This window comes from Rhinichthys klamathensis, unplaced genomic scaffold, assembly GCF_029890125.1.
Source record: "Rhinichthys klamathensis goyatoka isolate OS25496 unplaced genomic scaffold, OSU_Roscu_1.1 h1tg000168l_1, whole genome shotgun sequence".
In the NCBI taxonomy this organism is placed as follows: Eukaryota; Metazoa; Chordata; class Actinopteri; order Cypriniformes; family Leuciscidae; genus Rhinichthys; species Rhinichthys klamathensis.
Window position 1 is genome coordinate 438,989 of NW_026606699.1, and position 17,088 is coordinate 456,076.

Below are 17,088 nucleotides of genomic sequence, written 5' to 3' on the forward strand. Positions count from 1 at the left end.
CATGGAGCACAGGAACCGGATCTCAGTCCAGCCAGGGCCAGTTGCATAAACATAGCCACTATAAGAACAGCTAACTGTTCAACTAAGAACAACTAAGTGTTAAGAACTAGTCGGACCAACTAGAAAATAGTTAGTCCAATCTACCTTTTTAACTTTTAAAACTAGTCTAAGCAGTTTATACAACTGGCGGGTCTAACTTAATCTGGCCTTCGTACATCTAATTGCATCTAGTACGAATGTCAAATAGTCATGTAACAAAGTAAAATACAAGGAGCACAAATAAACATGAGCAAACAACAATACACACCTACAGGGCTATAAAATCAACATGAAATCAAAATTGACAATATAAATCAATATTTTTTTTTTTTGGAATATAGCAGTATTTATTATTAATTATTTGTCCGTGCACATCATTTTTTTAAATGTATGTGCCTCGTAAACTTTAATCAAAATAACTTCGTCAAGGGCGGGGGAAACCTGTCACTCACATGAGATCAACCAATAGCAAACCACAACCATCCAATCAATTCCCCACTGACAAAATAAAGCCCCGCCCTACATTTGTTCTCATTCGAGAAGCTGTTTCGCTCAGATACAATAGAGAAAAAAGATGATTGCAACTTCCGTTTCATGCCGACTTTAATTTACTCTGCACACAGACAACTAGACTAGCACTCTGCATAAAGTTCGATCCAGTTTATTCAGATTATTCTTGCCAAATACTGCCAACTAAAACAGACAGAGAAATGAAATGCAATTAAAGGTGCTCTAAGCGATGTCACGCGTTTTTTAGGCCAAAACATTTTTTGTCACATACAGCAAACATCTCCTCACTATCCGCTGGCTGCCTGTCCCCTGAACACACTGTAAAGAAACACGATCTCTGTAGACAGCCCAGGCTCCACAAACAGCAACAAAAACAAACTGGGCTAACCCGCTCCACGAAACATGACAAACAGTTCCAGCCAATCACCGACAAGGAGGACTTGGGGGCGGGGTTTGGGGGGTTAGTGTGCAGATGAGGAGGAGGGAGGGTCTAGCTAGCCTCCGTTTTGTTTGACAAACGTTAACAAGAAGTGACGTCACCCGACATCGCTTAGAGAACCTTTAAACACAGAAAATACACAGTTCTACTTGTGGATTAAATATCTTGGAAAAAAACTTTGAACAGTTCTTTCAGTCTGTTAGAGCTCTGCAGCGGGAGCTCATCGCTTCTGGAAAGCTGCTTAACAAGGATTTGACTATGGAGTGAGTCTCATATACACATACTGTAAGATGAGTTTGCTGTAGACTGCAAATCTGTCTGTGTGTGTTTGTGTCCTTATCCACCGGCATGCAGTGCTAGACCTGTCAGTGCTTCTCTCAGGACTAATACCAAAGTCCCTTTAAGACAAGTCATTTCACTTTGAGGCCATCTTTGAAACGCCTCTCGGGCATGCAAGTGCAGCTCCTATCTTTGCGAATGGGGAAACATCAAATTCTCCAAAACTGTTCGCCAAGTTTAAGATTACATCTCATATTTTAAATCACCATTGAAAACTGACAACAACATTTTTCAGGCTATATCAAGCTAATGCGCATGCGCAGTGGAATTTGCATATAAAGCAACGTTTCTATCCCATGCGTTCAAGAAAACAAAATCTTCACATCCTGGGAAATTGGAAGTGACGATTGGAACTGACGAAATTGGAAGTGACATTCTAAATGACTTGCGTCTCAGAGAGCGCAGAAACCCAATAAACATGTTATCTTGCGTTCGGATGACTGGTGTTTGGGAACGCAAGCATGTGAGACACTTATACCTTATACCTAACCATTGTGACGACAGACTTTGGTTCAGGCATTTCAGAATGAAACCAATATTTGAGATGCTGTGCAATGAAATTTGTTTGTTTGTATACTTTATTGTCCTTTTTCAGGACAATAAAGTATAAAGTGAAATTTGCCGCTGGTTAGTTCAGTTATCCAATCACATCCTCTGTTGAGGCAAAGTCACGTGAGTTTTTCTGTTGCACATCGAGGGATTTATTCAGTAAATGTTTCCATCATAGTTTATGTGCATAAATAATCCGAAAACAAGTAATCCGTCTTTTATGTGCATTTTTTTAATTTATGCACAGCTTCGCATTTCTATCCAGTGTTTTTTTTTAATGCAATATCACAAAATGTGCATAAAATTAGGTGGATGGAAACATACAGTAGCTAATGAGATTTGCTGAATGATCAATATATATTAGCAATGTTTGTTTGCATGAGTTCCATATAAAGAGAAAATAAACAAATGAGATTAAGAACCTTTCATTAGCAAATTTGATGAATGTTCATCAAACAATGACTATCATGAATACAATCGGTCATTGACTCATAGCGACTGAATTAAGTTGAGTTAAATGCATATTTAAATAATAGTCAAGTGAGAGTCCGTCACAGTCAGCTCTAGTCGATCTACTGTACCCATCATAAACCTGAAAGCTCAGATTCTTGGGATGTAAACAGTGATCTGTCGGGTCTATACGTCTCTAATTGGCATTTAAAATGTCACCAGCTGTTGACATCAAATTAAAAATGAACTTGTGGACTGACAAGCCGGTCAAGAGAGCAGAGAGAGCAGAAAACATCTGAATTTAGAAGAACACGGATGTGCCTGCAAATGTCTCTAAGCTGCAGGAGATACTGTGCTAATAGAGCTTATTCATTTCACTATTAAACTATTAGAAATATTTATGTTGATTAAAAAAATATATAAAAATCACGTGAAAAACAAACATATTTAGGCAACAGTTCTAATCTAATTTGAAGCACTAAAATTACTTACTAAAAATAAATTAAACATAAAAAGTAATATTTAAAAACAATGTAGGCCTACCTCACAAAACTTCTGAGAGATTTGGTGAATATTTACTTACTACAATAGTAACTTCTCTCTAGAAAGACAACAAAAGTGGACATTTACACACAAACTGACTACTAACCACAACTTTCAGATTCCATCTTTATTTTTTAGCTCAGCTTTCATGGAATAGAGTGCACAGGATTGTGGGATATCAAAGGCAGTGAAGGATACATACATCCAGGGCCGAAAATTAACACTCGCCAAACGCCAAATGCGAGTAAAAATTGTCAGTTGGCCGGTAACATTTTTATGAATTCTAACAATGCAAAATTGAGAGAACATGAACGTGAACAAATGTGAATGATGCTCAGGACAGTTAACGGGGCAGTGTTGCATCATCATGAAAGTTTAAGCCTTGCCAAATGAAATATTCAAGCTCAAAAAGAGCTTGAAAAAAAGGGAATCTTAATTCGTTACTTGTGCGCTGTGTGGGAAGTTTTCTGTGCGCAAACATCTCAGACAGGGCGCAAATAGTGAATCAAGCTCTCTTTTACGTCTTCTTGCGCTTGAACGGACATATTCAAACAGACATATTAATCCTTGTAAACATAGTCGGTTATGTCTTACCTGAACGTAAACAGTTGAGAAATAAAACATGCATGTGTATCAGTGTACTGGATCCATGCATCTGCTCTTAAAGTCACAGCGGTCAAATAAACCTGCTGTCTGTTTTTAATGTTAATCAAACAAGAAAAGACAGAGAACAATCACTCACTGCTCTTGACTGAATCACTTTTGTAACTGTAATAAGAATTAACATAAGGTTCATGGCTGGTAAAAAATACTTATGACCGGTAAATTTTGTTAAGTCACCGCCCATTGGCAGGTGTGGCAAAAACTTAGTTTTAGGCCCTATCTATACTTTACTTTACTTACTTTATACTTTATTGTCCCATTCCTGGGAAATTTGTCTTGGACAGCATGACACGGCCAGTACACAACTTCGGTCAAACACAACACAGTACATACAATAACATGCGATAATAAGAAAATAACGACATTTCAATGAATTATTTAAAAAACTAGCAGCATAATACATCAATAAAAAATAAAAATAAAAATCTCTATTTAAAATTTTAATCGCAGTTGGAACGAAAGAGTTTTTATAACGGTTAGACTTTAAAAATCGATCAAATGAAGGTATCTCAGTAGACATGTATTTTTCAGATTTCGGATGCAGACTAAATCACACTCAAAACACTTTAACAACTATGTGGCAATGCCCTGGCAACCCTCCACAACACCATAGCAACCACATAGCAACAGCTGGAAACACTTAAGAGGAGAAGAATATCCACATGTTACATATCCATGTCAAGACTGAACGATCAAACACATTTGACGCTCGTCCTGTCATGAGGTGTTACTGTACATCACTCACCTGTGTTGATGATCGGATCGGATTACGCACACCTATGAGACAACAGAAGAGAGGACAGTCAGGGACAGATTAAAAAAACAGCTTCTAAACATCCGTTATGTAATTGACTGGACAATCTGCAGTGCTTTGTTATTACATAAAACACACTGAAGGCGGCAAATGTGATGCACATATTCTTTATGCATCTGATGACTGTTAACGGCTCAGTGCTTTACTGACAACTTAATGCCAGTCGGCTTTGATTGAACATGCAAACACATGATGATGATGATTCTGAAATCCACTTCATCTCAGGACAAGGCAAAGTCAGCAAAGAAACGGACCTCTCCGCTGTTATTCTGCAGTCGACAGCGAATGAGGAACGTTTGCCACCGGCACTTTGACAAAGTAACTCTGCCTTTAACCTGCTTTCTCCACAAGACATATCGATCTTCTTGACACCATGTAAGCAATGACAGCATTTATTAAAAGGCAAACTGACCACCTCTCCTCTGAGAATATCACAAATGAAAGCAAAATCACAAATGAGATCTCTTTGATATTTCAATAGACAGCATAGAGAACAAATGGAGACTGTATAGACCAGATGTTTCTCTTGACAAAAGACTCCAGTAATCTTGCATGCGTCTGTTGTAGTTTCAAAAGAGATCTTAACTGTGAGCTCAGATCTGCCAAGATAACAAAATTTGCAATGAAATATTCATAAATCTCACTCAAGCATTTCTCATCAAATGATATGAGCAGCTATTCATGTTTTTACATCTCTATACTCTAGCTATTGACTCAACTAATGAGTAAAAAAAGAGGAACCTCTGAGCAATAATGTAATCCTCTGGAATGGTAACAAATATGTTAATCTTTTAAACTGTGGATAAGCTGAACAGTGAACATATTTCATTATTATCAGCAGCACTTAGACATGTGAAGCGATTAAAGCATTGGGGATATCGTATTCACAAGGCCTGTAAATGAGCTTGAACTAAAAAGATATTAACCTCATTCTCCATTCACAGGTGCTTAGTGGGTAACTTTCACACATATTACTTCATCACTGATACTATTAGAGCTTTTATTCATATTTTGAATGTAATTTTAGTTGAAGTTTTAGAAATGTTGTGTGTTTAAAAAAAAAATGTCTATATAGTTTTTATTACGTTATATTTGAGTCAGTAGCCACTTTCAAGAAACTGCTGAAGACGTATCTTTTTCGGCAGCACTTGATTCAGTAGAATTAACACTTTCTCTTCTCTTCTATTCTATATATAAAAAAAAAAATTAAACTGAGAGGGGTTATAGCACTTACGTATTGTTGTCCTACTGTTAGTTTAACTGCTTCTATTGTTCTCAGTTGTAAGTCGCTTTGGATAAAAGCATCTGCTAAATTAATAAATGTAAATTTCAGTTTTAGTGTTTGTTATTTTAGTACATCAAGGTAAACTAAATGGAAATGAGAAATGCTACCTTGGCAACAAGCTGAAATAAAATAACTTTATGTTTTTTATATGGTATTTTAGTTCAGTTAACATTTTTTTTATGGTTTTAATTTAGTTAACATAATAATAACCCTGTTTCAGATGCACCCAGGCCAGAATACAAATCCTAAATCCAAAAATCATGGGCTTCAGGGTAATTTTAGTTCATTATATCAAAATAAAATATATGAGGAGTGACATAGCATACACACTTCATTTGACACGAATTTGTGCTCAAAAGAACATTCTTTTGCAATATTTACAAAAAAATATGAAAATTAAATTTCACACAGCCATTGTGTTTATCAGCATGTGCATCAGGGAGCATCTATAACTGTAAACAACAGTGACTGAGAGCATTTATTTATGCTTAATTTAAACTTTCTTGTGTTTATTTTAGACTCATGCATGTTTTGAATTACGTCCACTGATTGAATCCTACTGGCTTTCTGATAAAGGCCTATTTCACAATCACATTCGTTCTGTTACATAATCAAAAAACTAAAAATGCAAAAACTACAGAAATGAGAAATATAAGATATTAGAAGCATGACACAATTGCAAAACATGTCACATGCAAATCTGCATATAAGGTGATCACTCAGTCAATATTGTGTATTTTGTGATGCAGAACACTAAGGATAAAATGCAAACATTTAAAAGATGTTCCAAACCATATGCATCCAAATGCATGACAATTAAGACCAAATATATATATAAATGCACATGCCGATGTATGTAATGGATGCAGAAGGTGTTGATTTGTCACCTGATCTGTCTCCGGAATGTAACCGTAACCGCACCGCTCCGTCTTTATAAATCCTCACATCTCCCGGTCCTCCGGTACCAGCAGAGCCACTGGAACCGTCCTTGTCCTCCAAACAAGAGCGACAGCACTGGTAACACACAGCCCACGCCTGCTCCTCGTTGATGGGCTGCTTGTATAGATGTAAAATCTCATCCAGGGACAGCTCATCTTCATCCTCACTGTCCATGATGGGATGCGCATCCTCCTCCTCCTCCTCCTCTATCAGCTTGTGTCCGTCATCTTCTTCATCATCATCCCTCCTGCGGGCCATCGTCTCATCCTTCCCCGCAGAGAGAAGAGAAACCCGGAGATGAATGCACCTGCGCTCGGTGTGTGTGATGCTGTTGCTGCTCTCACTGCTGTTTCTGCATCACAAGCGCGAAGAAGGCCAACTACGTCAAACGGGGATGTCAAAGTAGGCGGGGCTCAAATAATAAGTGTACATTTAAAATTAAAATTTTAATGAAAAATATGGCACAACTATGAGCATGACCATGAGTACGAATAATACTTAGTACAATAATTTACCATACAGGTAAATAATATATATTAGAATATATAGGCCTATATATAATAGGCTATAGTAAAATATATTTATATAATATATTAATATATCATAAAAACGTGTATATATTTATATATACACACATATATATTACATTTGAATAAAAAAAGACTTTCACTGAATGTCACGTGTTATCTGTTCCTTTTCTCTGCGCTGGCCAGAATGGACCAATCAGAGTCATTTGGGATCACACAAGGATGTCGTTACTAAATAAATGTGTAGAAGTTTAATTTAATGTCAAGTAACGTATAATTAATAGATTTAAAGAATTATAGGCTAACTTTTAGACTATAAAATTATTCAAAACGTGCGGAGAATTGAATGTGGCTCAATATAGAGATTAGGCTATCTGAGCCTTTTAGCGCCCCCTGGGGTAAAACTAATATGACACAAAGGAATCGAGTGGAAATGTTTGATATTCTTTACATATTCATACAGTTTTGAGATTCAAAATATACATATTAATAATCCAAATTATATAATATATTGATACATGTTCACATCCAGTTGTTTTAAAAGCATTCTGCTGTCTTTGAGGGTCACGCATCTCATATATTCATAGATCGAAAACAGAAAATGTTTTTTATATGGATCCTTTGAATTACAAGTTTCATGTTAAATTGCAGTCATTATTTGTGGTTTGTTTCGGAAAAACTGGCCCGCGTTGGCGTTGTTTTGCCACCAGAGGGTGATACGCAAACATTTCTTTACACACTTTCTCAGCTGAGCACTTTACCAGCGCAATCCTGATCTGTTAAATGAATATTTCCATAACTTCAAACTGTCCGTTGATAAAATATATTTCTGGTGTAGTTTGACGGCGTCCTCCTCGAAAGATTAATCTTAGTGGCTGTTGCTCGGTAACCATCAAACGTTCAAACACGATACGTAATTAATATTTATGAGGTAAGTCTTTACCCAAGTTTGATTGGCTAATTCACCAACATAGTCTATTTAATATTCATAAGCTTTGTGCTGCTCATGCGCATTGTGGGTTAAAAGCTTCAAAACAATGGCGGTAGACGGTTTGACCATAACAGAGCAATGGATCAGAGAGAAACTCAACCTTCAACACAGTTGCTTAGGTAAACAAAATTATACAGTTATTTACATTATATACTCTGTCTAATATATAGTCACAATTTGATCAACTAATATTTTGAATAATTTATTGCAGCGGATGTCCGATCATTGACTCTTCCAGGAACTTATGAAGGGAAAATCTTTCATTTAGGAACATCCCTAAAAAACTTTGTCCGTCTGAAAACATTGGACCTTTCACATAATGCACTGGTTACAGTAAAGGTGAAGATCAACATGTATAAATAAATATTAATGTAGTTTATAACATCAACAACTAGTCATTTGCTTTTATTAGACTTTATAACTTCCTTATTAATTAACATGATAATTACATTAATGATTATGGTGAATTATAGAAACATCAGTAGATAATGTATTCAAATATATATATATTATTGTTGTCAAATTGATTAATCACATCTAACATAAACATTTGTTTTTATAATATGTGTGTGTGTGTGTATATATATGTGTGTGTGTGTGTGTGTGTGTGTAAATAAAGTGAATTCTAATTGTAAAAGTACTTGTTATTAGCAACCACTGACAGTAAATCAAAACTTACAGAAAGGTGAACGCTGTGTCATATCTGTCATGCTGATAATTGCAGGGGATTGAGCGTTTGGAAATGTTGGAGAGACTGAATCTGTACTACAACAGACTGGCGTCTCTACAGGACGTCTTTTCCCTGCACAAGCTGCAGAATTTGAAGGAACTGGACCTACGGCTGAATCCTGTGGTCAAGAGACACCCGCACTACCGTTTGTACCTGGTCCATGCAATGACCAAACTCCGCAAACTCGGTACATCATCTCCTTTCTCTGTGTTTCTGTGTCGGGCTGACTGGGATGCCCAAATCAAGCAAATCAATGTTTTGAAAGTGTAAATGTTGTTTTTCCTCTCTGTTATAGATGACTGTCCAGTGCGAGACAGAGAAAGAAGGGCGGCTCTCATGCATTTCTCATCAGAGGCAAATCTAGACACTAATCATAAGAAACATGTCTTAATACAAGACACAACTTCCAGGTATTGCAGTGTTGTTATTGTTAACCAAAACTAAAACTATTAAAAAGTTAGTTTTCAGAGGTCATTGATAATGCCACTGTTTTGCAGAAGTAGTGAGCTCAGAATAAAAGCGATGCAGAAGCTGATGATGACGCTGTCGCTTCTAGACGGGAACGAGGAAGCTGCGCTCAATGATGTTTCTAGCAAGACCTGGAATAGCAAGAGACCTCAAACTCTCTCCGTCCGCTCTGAGAACGAGTGCAGCCCTCATCTGTTACAGGGTAAATACTGCACAGTCACCACACTCTATATATCATTTGCTTTATCAGTATAGTCTGCTGCAGCTGAAAGACAAACAGTATTTCCAATATATAGTTATTATAGTAATAATACATCACCCAGCCATACAGAGAAATAATATATACAAATCGCATACCAGTGCTTTACCATGTTTAATGCATGAGTGTAAAACTTTACTGTTTGTGTACATAGTCTCTGCTTGTAATTGTCAATTGTTTTTCTTTTTCCCTCTCTCTCTTTTTATTTTTTTAGAAAATCCATCTGAATCTGATATCATACATTTAATCAATGATTCTGATTGTGAAAGGTTGCCAAAACAAAATCAGGTGCATCTGCGTCTATTCAATATTATTAGCAATTACTATTTCAGTTATCATATATATATATATATATAATTTTATTTAATTATTTAATTGTCTGTCATGTAGGAATCTGTTCCCAAGGTCTCGGTTTATAAGAATGGTAAATATTTTTTGTTATTCCACTTTTGTTGTACAAGTGATTTGCTGTTTAACCTTTTACTGTACAGGGGTTTGACAATGAAACTGAAACACTGGCCAATATAGTGTTGGAGGATTCAAGCCTACATATGTGCGGCCCTTCACTGATTTACATTCATCAGTATAAAGGCTGAATTAGCAGAGCAATAGCACAGCTGTACATAAAATATTGCAATCCACACACATAATGCGAGGCATATCAGAGTTCAAAAGAGGACAAACTGTTGGTGCGTGTCTCTGGTTCATCAGTGATCAGGACAGCAAGTCTTTGTGTATCGAGAGGTGTAATATCCAGAGTCATGTCGGCGTAAACCACAGAGGACGAACAACATCCAACAGGAGTAAGCTTCTGACAGAGATGTCCAGGTACTAACCCTGATTGTATCCAACAAACATAAAACCACAGCTGCCCAACTCACTGCACTTGGGCTGTGGATAATGTGAAACACATCGTTCTCTGATGAGTCCACCTTCATTATCTTTCCCACATCTGTGTGAGTTACGGTGTGGAGAAACCCTAAAGAGTCTGAACCCCTGGACTGTTTCTGCTCAGAGTGAAGCACGGGTGGATCAGTGATGGTTTGAGCTGCAATATCATGACAATCCTGACTGTGTTTGACGGACACGTCACTGCCGAGGACTACCGAACCATTCTGGAGGATTATGAGCACCTGATGTTCAAACCGTGTATCAGCATGACCATGCACCAACACACACAGCAAGACTTGTGACAGAAGGGTTTGAGGAAGATGAGAGTGACGTTTAACATCTCCCATGGTCTGCACAGTCACCAGATCTGAATATTATTGAGGTGTTTTGGAGAAGCGAGTCAGAAAACGTTTTCCTCCACCAGCATCATATAGTGACCTGATACTGTTCTGGAAGAGGAACGGCTCATAATCCCTCTGGCTGTGAAGGACTTCTATCTGTCATTCCCAAGATGAATTGATGCTGTATTGACGCAAAAGGCGGCCCTACACCATACTAATAAATAATTGTGATCTAAAACCAGGTGTTTCACATTCATAGTCCGACCCCTGTACTCAGTATTGTCAATATTGCTGCGGAATCACCTTTTCTTTTTTTCGGATTTACACCATTAGAGGCTCCCGTTCGTTCTCATAGAGTCACGTTTGTGAGCCCCATCGTGGAGAGCCGTCGTTCAGTCAGGAGTCTGACTCACGCCACAGTTCGAGGAGAACACGTCTTCACGCCGCATCCTACAGACATGCGGTCAGCTTCACAGGGTACTTCAATACTAGTCTACATTTACTTCCAGACTATTCACTTTTAAATTAATAAAATAAGCTGCCTAATAAACCCGATATTGCATATTACGATTCTTTTTCTCTGTGATTAAAAGTTTTTGTTCCTCTATTTTAAGTCGCTTTGGATAAAAGCGTCTGCTAAATGCATAAATGTTAATGTAAATAGAAATAATTTACATTATTTTGTTGCAGAACATGATTGCACAGCCATTAAATGGCAAAACCAACATCAAGACAGAACAAATCCAGTCGTTCATCCTCCCAGATTAACCTACCAGATCCCAGGAACCTCAGATAGAAGCCCATCGGTGTCAGAGAGAGGACGCAAACCACGGAAGGTCGGTAACGGTCTCTGTTTCTCTAGGCTGCAACTCCTCAAACACAAACAGACCTGACTGTTCACTTTCTCATTGATCTGAATCAGGGTGTCTACAGGAAGCCTATGGAGTTGCTCCTCAGCATGATGGAGGAGCTCTGGTCTGGGAAGGAGGAGAGTCAACAGAACAGGACGTTCCTCAGTAAGTGATCCTCTCCATGAAAGACCAGTCCATAACTGGTAAACTATTCCCACTATTATAATCCAGTGCTTTCTGTCGGTGATGTCCAGTGAAGATGGTTCAGATCCTCAGCATGATGGAGCAGGATGTTTCGGGAGGAGAACAGGAGATCCGAACTCTTAAAGAGACGCTCAAAGCCTTGAACGCTCGGAATGAACTACAGGAAAAACAACATCAGTCTGAGACTGAAGAACTGACACTTCAGCTTCAGCAGGCGCAGGAGTCCATCGTAAGATTATTTCAATCAGATCTGCTGCTTTGAATCGTTTTGTCTTCAAGGGGTCCGATTGTGCTTTTTCACATTTTCAACTTTCTTTAGTGTGTACCAAAGTCCCTCCAGCAGGAGTTATTCTCTATATCAGTGTCAGTGTTTCTGAACTCCCTGAAACGCCTCCATTGTAGTCTTGAGTTTTCTTCCAGGAACGAACACGTCACAATATTACTCATTTTAATAATTCCCGCCCAAGGCATATGCAGAATAAAGGGGCGGGGCCTGGTTGAGTTTGTTAGAAGTGTGTTGAAACTCACTGTTATGGTAAGGGGCGGGACATTTGGCATTTGAAGCGGTTGACCAATCACAACACACTGATCCAACTGACCAATCAGAGCCCATTGTGCTTTTCAGAAGGATGGGCTTCATAGACACAGGAACTAAACAGAGCGTTACTGACAGACTGGGAAGAGAGGAGCTGCAACAATGGAGAATATGTGAAAAATAATGTGTTTATTGAACATTCAAACATGAAAACCTATTGTAGTCAAGACTTTTGACAAAGGGCATAATGGGTCCCCTTAAAATTTCACAAAAACCCAATGAACAACGTCTTTAGTGTGCTTGTGCTTTACTGTATATTGCAAGTTTTGCCACACAAAGCTAGTATGACTTCAGAAGACTTGGGGCCTGGTGTATAAGCATTACAGTGCGTGCATAATTATTAGGCAAGTCCATATTCTAATCATATTTTTTTCCAAGCACATTTTACCAATTCCAAACCACATCAATCTTAATAACTAGTACTATTCATTTAGTATATAATCATCTATAAGTGCTATAATTGTTGATGAGTCTCTGAGAACCTGATACTTCTGGAGACTTAACTCTACCTTAATTCTTAAGTATTTTGCAGTTAATATCTTTCCTTCTCAACCTGTTTTTGTGTGTGTTAACCTGCTTCCCCAATGAGCATTTCTTGTCCTTAATTTTGCATTTTCTGTAGTATGGCATCCTTCTGCATTTAATATAATAAATTTTTACATTTAATATAATAAATATTTGACTTTTCGATGTTAAACCTCTTTTTTTTTTTGTCCCAATGAACCTGTAAAGGAAATCCTGCTTAATAATTATGCACATCTGAATATACCGTAAGGTGTTTTTCACCTCCAGCCCTCGTCAACAGTTATATCACTTATAAATTATTATTTACAAAATGAATAGTAGTTGTTAAGATTGATCTGGTTTGTAATTGGTATAATGTCCCTGGAAACAAAATATGATCAGAATATCAACTTGTCTAATAATTATGCTCGCATTGAATGTATGCTCAAATTGGGCATTGAAATGTGCATACACAGTTTTCCATGCACATCGGAATTTATAAAAATATATTTATGGATATTTTTATTATAGATTGTGGCATTGGCATGATTGGCATTTACAGTATGTCATAATTTCATTGTTTTCTGAAACCGTTAACAGGGTAGTATCACGTGGATGGGAATATCCATATGGAAATTAAATGCAAAATGAGGTTATGTATAGTAAAACTAGTTTTAGGTGTTTTTTGTCCTTTTTTTCCTCTTTGGAAGTAAATAATGAGAGCTTTAATTTTTCATTCTTCATGCGTCATATTTCTGCACTTGTCTTTAATGCAGGCAGCCCTTAATGAGCAGCTGAAGAATGTGTTGGAGGAGAATGTGTCTTTACAGAAACAGCTTATCAAAGTAGAAAAGAAGCGGCTGTCCTCTCACCTGAAGAAAACACCACACATGGAGAGCAGAGGTTAGTACCTTTAAGAATGAGAGTTGTTGAATTAAAACGGGTTTAATAATGTTTGTGCTTTTAGGAGAGCAGTCAGTCCCTGAGGAGTTGAAGGAGAAAAGACATACAAGTCAAGATGGAAACGGAGCAAATGACCCGCATGAGAGCTACAGGTGGGTGTCAAGGTGATCCGAATGCAACACAGCTGTAAAACCCAAAACATTTTGTTCATTTTTTTTCTTTTTGCAGGTCTTTGATAGCCAGAAATGAGCGTTTGCTGCAGCAGTTGGAAGAGGCTCTAATGAGCTTCCAATAGACAGTGTGACATCTGCATTTAGAGAAAGTTTTAATTTAATATAAATCTGTCCTTTGAAAGATGTTGATACCTCTTTGTGTAAAAGCCTTTTGTTTTATATACACAGTCTCAGCATGTTCATGTGTTCTCTGTATATTCCTACATCCAAGAATCAATCACATATTCACATTTTATGTGCAAATGTGTTGGTTCGACCAGAGAGAGTGTTTTGTATATACAGACCATTCCTTTGAGCTTTCATGTGGATAAATGAAATAAACGAGAACCAGGCAGTTTGTTTTTTTATTCAATACGATGCTACAAAACACTTACACGTTAAAATCATTTTATCACCATATGACATGCATATCAGGACACTGTAGAACATTAAAAAACATTATTTTAAAAAATATGACAGTATTGTTCCTCAAAATGGATGGTTAACAGCATTTGGCATTAAGCACACAAAACATTAAAAAACATACGTTAAATACGTCAACATGTATGCTTATTTGTGGTTTATTATCATAAATATGAGTCACTTTCTGAGCAGAACCTGCAGGAGAGCTTGACATTTATGATCCGTAGCCACTTTTCTTATCTGAAAATAGATGTTCTGTAGAAGAATACGTCTGTACACTCTCACTCGTCCCTTCTCTCCATAGACATGGACAATATCATCTATTACAAAGGGTTCCCACAATCACGTAAAATATCAGGGAATTTGAAATCTGTGTTTTCCAGGTCTGGAAAAGTCGTCATAAAGTCTTAAAAGTTCTTATTCTTGAAATTGTATATTATGAATATAGATTTTAACTAGTGATAAACATAGCTCCGTTTTAAACTATTAAATGAGCTAATAAATATTGCTTTTGCATTGAGTAAAACTTGTTCACAAGCCATAGTGAGGTCCGATTTGTGAGCGATTCATTCTTTTGAGTCGTTTGTCTTTAGTCTCTGGAACGTTAGAATGATTCATTAGTGAATCGGAGCGATCTTTTTTTAAATCCAGTTTTCACAGAACGACTGGAATGGTCATAGAAAAGTCATTGAAATTCATTGGTCAGAAGTGTGGGAACCCTGAAGGTTGGATCTTGTCCAGTGTGTTCAGATGGCAGTGCGTTTATAAATAATTCAGAACACTAGTTATGGTAAAGGGAATGTATTCATTTAGACTTATGCCATGCCAGCGTTAGTTACAGCATGTCACTTCTCTTGTAAACATTGTTCTGTAGGCAGAAACACTAACAGCAAAGTGCCTTGATATGACATGTTATATATAACAACAGTGCTTTTCAAACTAAAATCCACAGCAAAATACAAAAATTCCTTTTAATACCCTCATTTGCAGTTTGATCTATTGCTGATAAACAGGGCCAGGCAGAATCTGCAAACTTAATCGTGTTTTATATGCTGATTTTGGGGTGAAATCTGCATATTGGATTTAAATATGGTAAAATGTGCTAATTAAGAGCTTAGAGTAGGCAGAAAGATGATCAGATTAGCCAAAATAATTAATAAACGAATAACAAACTGTTCTGATTCAGCGCTGCAGGTTCTGTGCAAGTCTGATTATACGTGTTCAAATCATTAGAAACTTCTACATTGTTTTTGGCATTTTGTTTGCTCAAAGCTCTTGGTCAAGATACACAGAGGAGTTTTGAAAGGACATCAAGCCCTGCTGGTCTGACATTATTCAGTCTGTATTGAGGTATGATAACGTTGGTAAAAGGTATTGTAATACAGAGCAATTAGGGAAATGACAAGAAAATCCTGAACCTTTTGCTGATGGTGTTTCCTTTTACATACGGTAATATTGTTAATCATTCCACAATTAAAAACACACAGGCAGTGTTTCATATTATGCCATTATAGAATCAGAAATACAAAGTTATGCCATTAACTTGTCAAACCTACAAAAACATCGACCAAACAACTAGATATACAATCTTGAGCACCAGCGGTCAATTCTTTATGCATCAAACAACAATTTATGATGGTTGGACTTTTGCATTCAGTTATAGATCATAGAGATGTGTATGAAATGCAAACAGAATCAGATTTTTTTTACATTTTTAAATCTAGATGATCTTGGTACAGGTAAATTAGATGGGGAAGCAGAAAAAAAAAAGTCAAGTCAGTTTTTAAAGCCACATATGCATCCAAATTACTTAAAGGGGTCATGACATGAGAAATCAAATTTGCCTTGTTTTTTTACATACAAGAGGTCTTTGAACAAGTAAAACATCCAGCAAGTTTCATTGTTTAAGCATTTAATCATGCTCCAAAACGGCTGATTTGAATAATGAGGGATCTGTGACATCACACAGGCAAATACATTTGCATATGCCCGCCTCCAGAGCAAGACATCGACGAATATTTATACATCATTGCACCATAGGCCCCGCCCACTGGCCTTCAGTCGCTTAATGGCTGACATTTGTCAACACTGGATGTGAGTGTCGCGTCAAAAGCAAACAGAAGGCATTATAATCATTGACACTGGATACAGTATACAGATGCGTGTTCAGTTTCGCTAAACAGCTCTTTTGTGACTCTGTACAGACTTCAGAAGGATCGCCGAGTCGGAAACAAGTGGATGGTTTATTTTAATGGCGTCCCGGATCGGATTGGAGGATTATATGTTTGTACGGAGCATTTTGTTTTGTCAGCGAGGCGCAGTGTAATGGAGAGAAACTTTTGTGACAGATGAAGCTACAACTGTACTGGATCTTATGGAAGCTTGTTTCCGCCACAGAATGAAAAATTAAAAAGGTAAATGCGACTTTTTATCTCACAATTCTGACTTTTTTTCTCACAATTGCGAGTTTACATCTCGCAATTCTGACTTTATTTCTCAGAATTGCGAGTTAAAAAGTCAGAATTGCGTGATATTAAGTCGCAATTGCATGTTATAAAGTCAGAATTGCGAGATATAAAGTCAGAATTTATTGATATAAAGTCGCAATTGCAGGTTATA

The 17,088-nt window shown here is 37.2% G+C and overlaps 2 protein-coding genes across 4 annotated transcripts in view; one reads left to right on the plus strand and one right to left on the minus strand.

Annotated features, from left to right (window-relative positions):
• spire1b (spire-type actin nucleation factor 1b) overlaps positions 1 to 6,949 on the minus strand; it is a 29,698-nt gene extending 22,749 nt beyond the window's left edge. For all 3 annotated transcript variants that reach the window (XM_056259429.1, XM_056259428.1, XM_056259430.1), the window contains exons 1-2: positions 6,519 to 6,949; positions 4,278 to 4,309 (exon numbers count right to left, since the gene is read on the minus strand). In XM_056259429.1, coding sequence (XP_056115404.1) covers positions 4,278 to 4,309; positions 6,519 to 6,828 — 342 coding nt within the window. In that variant the 5' untranslated portion in view covers positions 6,829 to 6,949. The remainder of the gene's footprint in view (positions 1 to 4,277; positions 4,310 to 6,518) is intronic.
• Positions 6,950 to 8,098: 1,149 nt separating this feature from the next.
• Positions 8,099 to 14,129, plus strand: cep72 (centrosomal protein 72). The gene is made up of 14 exons (XM_056259514.1): positions 8,099 to 8,207; positions 8,300 to 8,427; positions 8,813 to 9,005; positions 9,114 to 9,228; positions 9,316 to 9,488; positions 9,760 to 9,833; positions 9,936 to 9,969; positions 11,111 to 11,254; positions 11,468 to 11,613; positions 11,700 to 11,793; positions 11,883 to 12,061; positions 13,708 to 13,834; positions 13,899 to 13,986; positions 14,063 to 14,129. The coding sequence occupies exons 1-14, from the start codon at positions 8,135 to 8,137 to the stop codon at positions 14,127 to 14,129; spliced, it is 1,635 nt and encodes a 544-aa protein (XP_056115489.1). The 5' UTR covers positions 8,099 to 8,134.
• The last annotated feature ends 2,959 nt before the right edge of the window (positions 14,130 to 17,088 follow it).